This window comes from Rana temporaria, chromosome 1, assembly GCF_905171775.1.
Source record: "Rana temporaria chromosome 1, aRanTem1.1, whole genome shotgun sequence".
NCBI lineage: Eukaryota > Metazoa > Chordata > Amphibia > Anura > Ranidae > Rana > Rana temporaria.
The window spans coordinates 688,486,540-688,495,266 of NC_053489.1; the positions used below are offsets into that span (position 1 = coordinate 688,486,540).

The 8,727-nt window shown below is 56.1% G+C and overlaps 1 protein-coding gene across 2 annotated transcripts in view; it reads right to left on the reverse strand.

Moving 5' to 3' along the window:
* The window catches only part of LOC120924736 (resistin-like), a 29,179-nt gene extending 21,180 nt beyond the window's left edge, over window positions 1-7,999 (reverse strand). Inside the window, exons 1-2 of one of the 2 annotated variants that reach the window (XM_040335751.1) lie at window positions 7,884-7,999; window positions 773-828 (exon numbers count right to left, since the gene is read on the reverse strand). In XM_040335751.1, the coding sequence (XP_040191685.1) occupies window positions 773-809 (37 nt within the window). In that variant the 5' untranslated portion in view covers window positions 810-828; window positions 7,884-7,999. Of the gene's footprint in view, window positions 1-772; window positions 1,020-7,883 lie in introns of those variants that run through there. The other variant, XM_040335750.1, reaches the window with a different exon arrangement.
* Window positions 8,000-8,727: the final 728 nt, after the last annotated feature.

Consider the following 8,727-nt stretch of genomic DNA (forward strand, 5'->3'; position numbering starts at 1 on the left):
CAGTTTTCTTGCCGAGAAAACTGGCTGTGTGTACGAGGCTTGAGACTGGACAACAGCCAACCTTACTGGGCAGCGTTCATAAAAATTGGAAGAAGGAAAAAAACTGGTTAGGTTTTCTAAAGGACCTGATAAAATAGAATTCAGGGTGTGATTATTTTCTAGGGGCAACACATATCGTTTTTCCTTTTCCAGTCTTTATAATTTTGGTGCAATTTATTTTATTTAAAAATACTTTTACTTTGTACCTGCTGCTGAACCCCCCCCCCCCAACAAAAAATGATCTACAGCCCCGGTTGTCTGTCCAAGTAAAAGTACCTCATGGGTAAGGCGGGGACCCTAACCAAAGTGCCCAGTGTAGAGCAACTGGGGGGGCATGGAGGAAGTGTCACCCGCCTGCCCATCAATCCCCCCTTACACCAATCCAACCTGCCAGCCCTCCATTCATCTGTCCAACTAATGGAGGTTCCCAATTATTGGAACCTACAGAACAAGGAACCTCACAAGTCCTTTCTCACACTCAGCCTTGTAAGAGAACTTCATTCTCATTGGAAATTCCAATTTATTGAAGAATTTATTTAATCATTTGTTGGGTTCCAAGTACCTTGTGGGCCCCACCCCCCCTCCCCCCAGTATTTGATAGAAGCCAGGTTTTCCCTAACAAAGCCCCGTGAGAACTTTTTGGTGATGTAAATTGATTGAGAATTACACAGCAAGAAGATACAAAGTAGATTAACAAATGTCTTCTGATTATGAAGAGCAGAGTGTGACCTACCCGCAGACAGGAGACAGAAACAAAGGAGGAGCTTCATCTTCAGAGTCCAGGAAGACCTGAGAGGGACGGAGAATGTGTGGAGAACGGGATGATATCTCACCATAAATAACCATTCTCTATACAAATATGGTGGGAAACTGAGACCCCAAATATGACATGAAGGACAGAGAACATCACAAGGAACCCCGACATCTGTCTACACCGGGGGAACCCGACATCCGTCTACACCGGGAGAACCCGACATCCGTCTACACCGAGAGAACCCCACATCCGTCTACACCGGGAGAACCCGACATCCGTCTACACCGAGAGAACCCAACATCTGTCTACACCGGGGGGAACCCAACATCCGTCTACACCGAGAGAACCCCACATCCGTCTACACCGAGAGAACCCCACATCCGTCTACACCGGGGGAACCCGACATCCGTCTACACCGGGAGAACCCAACATCCGTCTACACCGGGAGAACCCGACATCCGTCTACACCGGGGGAACCCGACATCCGTCTACACCGAGAGAACCCAGAGAACCCAACATCCGTCTACACCAGGAGAACCCCAACATCCGTCTACACCGGGGGACCCCGACATCCGTCTACACCGAGAGAACCCCACATCCGTCTACACCGGGAGAACCCAACATCCCTCCACACTGAGAGAACCCCACATCCGTCTACACCGGGAGAACCCAACATCCATCTACACCGGGAGAACCCAACATCCATCTACACCGAGAGAACCCCACATCTGTCTACACCGGGGGAACCCAACATCCGTCTACACCGGGAGAACCCAACATCCGTCTACACCGGGAGAACCTAACATCCGTCTACACCTAGAGAACCCAACATCTGTCTACTTCGGGAGAACCCTTCATCCGTCTACACCGAGAGAACCCAACATCTGTCTACACCGAGAGAACCCAACATCTGTCTACACCGGGGGAACCCGACATCCGTCTACACCGGGAGAACCCAACATCCATCTACACCGAGAGAACCCAACATCTGTCTACACCGGGGGAACCCAACATCCGTCTACACCGCGAGAACCCAACATCCATCTACACTGAGAGAACCCAACATCCCTCTACCCCGAGAGAACCCAACATCCGTCTACACCGCGAGAACCCAACATCCATCTACACTGGGAGAACCCAACATCCCTCTACCCCGGGAGAACCCGACATCCGTCTACACCGGGAGAACCCAACATCCCTCTACTCCCTGAGAACCCGACATCCGTCTACACCGGGAGAACCCAATATCCCTCTACACCGGGAGAACCCCACATCCGTCTACACCAGGAGAACCTGGAGAACCCAACATCCGTCTACACCAGGAGAACCCAACATCCGTCTACACCGAGAGAACCCAACATCCGTCTACACCGGGAGAACCCAACATCCGTCTACACCGGGAGAACCCAACATCCGTCTACATGGAGAATCCAACATCCGTCTACACCGGGAGAACCCAACATCCGTCTACACTGGGAGAACCCAACATCCGTCTACACCGAGAGAACCCAACATCCCTCTACACCGGGAAAACCCAACATCCGTCTACCCCGAGAGAACCCAACATCCGTCTACACCGGGAGAACCCGGAGAACCCAACATCCGTCTACACCGGGAGTACCCAACATCCGTCTACACCGGGAGAACCCAACATCCGTCTACCCCGAGAGAACCCAACATCCGTCTACACCGAGAGAACCCAACATCCGTCTACACCGGGAGAACCCAACATCCGTCTACACCGGGAGAACCCAACATCCGTCTACACCGGGAGTACCCAACATCCGTCTACACCGGGAGAACCCAACATCCGTCTACACCGGGAGAACCCAACATCCATGTACACCGGGAGAACCCAACATCCGTCTACACCGGGAGAACCCAACATCCGTCTACACCGGGAGAACCCAACATCCGTCTACACCGGGAGAACCCAACATCCGTCTACACCGGAAGTACCCAAAATTCGTCTACACCGGGAGAACCCCAACATCCGTGAGAGCCCAACATCCGTCTACACCGGGAGATTCTAACATCCGTCTACACCGGGAGAACCCAACATCCGTCTACACCGGGAGAACCCAACATCCATCTACACCGAGAGAACCCAACATCCCTCTACACCGGGAGAGCCCAACATCCGTCTACACCGGGAGAACACAACATCCATCTACACCAAGAGAACCCAACATCCGTCTACACCGGGAGAACCCAACATCGGTCTACACCGGGGGACAAAATCATTTCACTTTTCCTTATTGATACATTTCCCAGCTCCGTCCCCAACATGGAGAAGTTTCCCCAACATGGAGAAGTTTCCCCAGGAACCTGAAGTATCAGTGATGGTGAAATGTTCCTCCTCCGGCTTCCTCCATAATAATCCATTTCACCAACTTTAAGATGAAGAAACCGGGATGAGTCCGGAGCAACTTTATAAATTGGAGTTTTGTACCATCGGGATATATTTGGGAAGATTATAAAAGAGGAATTTACTTCTGGTGTGACGTCCCATAGACCCAGGGCCGGTGCTACCACTAGGCGGATTAGGCAGCTGCCTAGAGCGCACTGCCGCCTAGGGCGCAGCCAGGGCCTGTCACCTACTCATCCCCGCTGGGTGTAACCTCTGGAGCTGCTGTACCTGTGCGGTGTGTCTTCAGGAGTGTGTACTGGAGTTCCGGAGGAGAGGGAATGTCTGCTGTGTCACCCATTCATCTGCTATGCTGTTACCCAGTCCTCAGCCCTGCTGTCACCCAGTCCTCTGCCCTGCTGTCACCCAGTCCTCTGCCCTGCTGTCACCCAGTCCTCTGCCCTGCTGTCACCCATTCCTTAGCCCTGCCGTCACCCATTCCTTAGCCCTGCCGTCACCCAGTCCTCTGCCCTGCCGTCACCCAGTCCTCAGCCATGCTGTCACCCAGTCCTCTCCTCTGCCCTGCTGTCACCCAGTCCTCTCCTCTGCCCTGCTGTCACCCAGTCCTCTGTCCTGCTGTCACCCAGTCCTCTGCCCTGCTGTCACCCAGTCCTCTGCCCTGCTGTCACCCAGTCCTCTGCCCTTCTGTCAACCAGCCCTCTGCCCTGCTGTCACCCAGTCCTCTGCCCTGCTGTCACCCAGTCCTCTGCCCTTCTGTCAACCAGCCCTCTGCCCTGCTGTCACCCAGTCCTCTGCCCTGCTCTCTCCCAGTCCTCTGCCCTGCTGTCACCCAGTCCTCAGCCATGCTGTCACCCAGTCCTCTCCTCTGCCCTGCTGTCACCCAGTCCTCAGCCCTGCTGTCACCCAGTCCTCAGCCCTGCTGTCACCAAGTCCTCAGCCCTGCTGTCACCCATTCCTCAGCCCTACTGTCACCCAGTCCTCAGCCCTGCTGTCACCAAGTCCTCAGCCCTGCTGTCACCCATTCCTCAGCCCTACTGTCACCCAGTCCTCAGCCCTGCTGTCACCCAGTCCTCAGCCCTGCTGTCACCCAGTCCTCAGCTCTGCTGTCACCCAGTCCTCTGCCCTGCTGTTACCCAGTCCTCAGCCCTGCTGTCACCCAGTCCTCTGCTGTCACCCAGTCCTCAGCCCTGCTGTCACCCAGCCCTATGCCCTGCTGTCACCAAGTCCTCTGCCCTGCTGTCACCCAGTCCTCTGCCCTGCTGTCACCCAGTCCTTAGCCCTGCTGTCACCCAGTCCTCAGCCCTGCTGTCACCCAGTCCTATGCCCTGCTGTCACCCAGTCCTCTGCCCTGCTGTCACCCATTCCTTAGCCCTGCTGTCACCCAGTCCTCAGCCATGCTGTCACCAAGTCCTCTCCTCTGCCCTGCTGTCACCCAGTCTTCTGCCCTGCTGTCACCCAGTCCTCTGCCCTTCTGTCAACCAGTCCTCAGCCCTGCTGTCACCGAGTCCTCAGCCCTGCTGTCACCCAGTCCTCAGCCCTGCTGTCACCCAGTCCTCTGCCCTGCTGTCACCCAGTCCTCTGCCCTGTTGTCACCCAGTCCTCTGCCCTGCTGTCACCCAGTCCTCTGCCCTGCTGTCACCCAGTCCTCTGCCCTGTTGTCACCCAGTCCTCTCCTCTGCCCTGCTGTCACCCAGTCCTCTCCTCTGTCCTGCTGTCACCCAGTCCTCTGCCCTGCTGTCACCCAGTCCTCTGCCCTGCTGTCACCCAGTCCTCTGCCCTTCTGTCAACCAGCCCTCTGCCCTGCTGTCACCCAGTCCTCTGCCCTGTTGTCACCCAGTCCTCTCCTCTGCCCTGCTGTCACCCAGTCCTCTGCCCTGCTGTCACCCAGTCCTCAGCCCTGCTGTCACCCAGTCCTCAGCCCTGCTGTCACCAAGTCCTCAGCCCTGCTGTCACCCAGTCCTCATCCATGCTGTCACCCAGTCCTCAGCCCTGCTGTCACCCAGTCCTCTGCCCTACTGTCACCCAGTCCTCTGCCCTGCTGTCACCCAGTCCTCAGCCCTGCTGTCACCCAGTCCTCAGCCCTGCTGTCACCCAGTCCTCTGCTGTCACCCAGTCCTCTGCCCTGCTGTCACCCAGTCCTCTGCCCTGCTGTCACCCAGTCCTCAGCCCTGCTGTCACCCAGTCCTCAGCCATGCTGTCACCCAGTCCTCAGCCCTGCTGTCACCCAGTCCTCTGCCCTACTGTCACCCAGTCCTCTGCCTGCTGTTACCCAGTCCTCAGCCCTGCTGTCACCCAGTCCTCTGCCCTACTGTCACCCAGTCCTCTGCCTGCTTTTACCCAGTCCTCTGCCCTGCTGTCACCCAGTCCTCTGCTGTCACCCAGTCCTCCGCCATACTGTCACCCAGTCCTCTGCCCTGCTGTCACCCAGTCCTCAGCCCTGCTGTCACCCAGTCCTCAGCCCTGCTGTCACCCAGTCCTCTGCTGTCACCCAGTCCTCTGCCCTGCTGTCACCCAGTCCTCTGCCCTGCTGTCACCCAGTCCTCTGCCCTGCTGTCACCCAGTCCTCAGCCCTGCTGTCACCCAGTCCTCAGCCATGCTGTCACCCAGTCCTCAGCCCTGCTGTCACCCAGTCCTCTGCCTGCTGTTACCCAGTCCTCTGCCCTGCTGTCACCCAGACCTCAGCCCTGCTGTCACCCAGTCCTCAGCCATGCTGTCACCCAGTCCTCAGCCCTGCTGTCACCCAGTCCTCTGCCCTACTGTCACCCAGTCCTCTGCCTGCTGTTACCCAGTCCTCAGCCCTGCTGTCACCCAGTCCTCTGCCCTACTGTCACCCAGTCCTCTGCCTGCTTTTACCCAGTCCTCTGCCCTGCTGTCACCCAGTCCTCAGCCCTGCTGTCACCCAGTCCTCTGCCATGCTGTCACCCAGTCCTCCGCCATACTGTCACCCAGTCCTCTCCTCTGCCCTGCTGTCACCCAGTCCTCAGCCCTGCTGTCACCCAGTCCTCAGCCCTGCTGTCACCCAGTCCTCTGCCCTGCTGTCACCCAGTCCTCAGCCATGCTGTCACCCAGTCCTCTGCTGTCACCCAGTCCTCTGCCCTGCTGTCACCCAGTCCTCTCCTCAGCCCTGCTGTCACCCAGTCCTCAGCCCTGCTGTCACCCAGTCCTCAGCCCTGCTGTCACCCAGTCCTCTGCCCTGCTGTCACCCAGTCCTCTGCCCTGCTGTCACCCAGTCCTCTCCTCTGCCCTGCTGTCACCCAGTCCTCAGCCCTGCTGTCACCCAGTCCTCAGCCCTGCTGTCACCAAGTCCTCAGCCCTGCTGTCACCCAGTCCTCAGCCCTACTGTCACCCAGTCCTCAGCCCTGCGCTCACCCAGTCCTCAGCCCTGCTGTCACCCAGTCCTCTGCCCTGCTGTCACCCAGTCCTCAGCCATGCTGTCACCCAGTCCTCTGCCATGCTGTCACCCAGTCCTCAGCCATGCTGTCACCCAGTCCTCTCCTCAGCCCTGCTGTCACCCAGTCCTCAGCCCTGCTGTCACCAAGTCCTCAGCCCTGCTGTCACCCAGTCCTCAGCCCTGCTGTCACCCAGTCCTCAGCCCTGCTGTCACCCAGTCCTCTCCTCTGCCCTGCTGTCACCCAGTCTTCTGCCCTGCTGTCACCCAGTCCTCTGCCCTTCTGTCAACCAGTCCTCAGCCCTTCTGTCAACCAGTCCTCTGCCCTGCTGTCACCCAGTCCTCTGCCCTGCTGTCACCCAGTCTTCTGCCATGCTGTCACCCAGTCCTCTGCCCTGCTGTCACCCAGTCTTCTGCCATGCTGTCACCCAGTCCTCTCCTCTGCCCTGCTGTAACCCAGTCCTCTGCCCTGCTGTCACCCAGTCCTCTGCCCTGCTGTCACCCAGTCCTCTGCCCTGCTGTCACCCATTCCTTAGCCCTGCTGTCACCCAGTCCTCAGCCATGCTGTCACCCATCCCTCTGCTGTCACCCAGTCCTCAGCCCTGCTGTCACCCAGTCCTCTGCTGTCACCCAGTCCTCTGCCATGCTGTCACCCAGTCCTCCGCCATGCTGTCACCCAGTCCTCTGCTGTCACCCAGTCCTCTGCCATGCTGTCACCCAGTCCTCCGCCTTACTGTCACCCAGTCCTCTGCCTGCTGTCACCCAGTCCTCTGCTGTCACCCAGTCCTCTGCCCTGCTGTCACCCAGTCCTCAGCCATGCTGTCACCCATCCCTCTGCTGTCGCCCAGTTCTCTCTCTCTAAAAAAATGAATTGTTGGCAACTATGCTCGCTGTGTACGGCAGTTCAATGAGGGTCAACAAACATCACAGGGGGGTATAGACAGGGCCGGTGCTAGACTGTTTTGTACCTTATAGAGGTATAGAAATTATATTTTAGCGTATATAAATTTTATTTTAATTTTTTTTTGGGGGGGGGGGCGCAAGTAGCTGCTCTCGCCTGGGGCGCAAAATAGTCTAGCACCGGCCCTGAATAGACCCTCCTATATAGATAGTAATGGGGGTGATTGGAAGAGTGACCATAATCCACTCCTTTAGTAAATCCCCCCTGAGCTCTATACATGGTGTATTATTATTATTATTATTATTCAGGAATTATATGACACCAACATTATAAATGGAGACAATACATCAGTAACTCATCATTATCCCAGTGATATGAAGATTCAGGACCCCCATACAGGACTGACACCCCCTCCCCCCTCCATAACACTTACCTGATGGATATGAGAGAAGTTCTGTATCTCCTGAAGGTGAGGAGACACTTATATACCTGATGGGGACCGACCTTCCACCAATCACAGCAGGACAGGAGTCATCTCCCTCAATCACCGCTCCCCTGCTGGAGTCCAGCCCCCTCCCTGCAGGGAACAGGAAATATGTGTCGTTCCCATGGTTGGGAAAGTGATGGAAGGTGATGGGGAATTAAGGGGCAGTGATAAGAAGCGGTGAAGATCTGGGTTACCTTCGCCATGGGATGATATTCCTCAGAATGATGGAACTCTCCCATGTCTGGACGGAGACAATAACTCGCCCTCTTTGTATTCAGATGTCACATTTGTCTCTTCTTCCAGGTCTTCCTCCTATGACATCACAATCAGAAGATCTAAAACTATCATTTGTTACGTTCTACCAAATTCCAGACTTCTTCCAGGTCTTCCTCCTATGACATCACAATCAGAAGATCCAAAACCATCATTTGTTACGTTCTACCAAATTCCAGACGTCTTCCAGGTCTTCCTCCTATGACATCACAATCAGAAGATCCAAAACTATCATTTGTTACGTTCTACCAAATTCCAGACTTCTTCTAGGTCTTCCTCCTATGACATCACAATCAGCGGATCCAAAACCGTCATTTGTAACGTTCTACCAAATTCCAGACGTCTTCCAGGTCTTCCTCCTATGACATCACAATCCCCTGTCGTCCCCCCATGCTCCTCTGTCGTCCCCCCATGCTCCTCTGGCGTCCCCCCATGCTCCTCTGTCGTCCCTCCATGCTCCTCTGCTCCTCTGGCGTCCCCCCATGCTCCTCTGTCGTCCCCCCATGCTCCTCTGTCA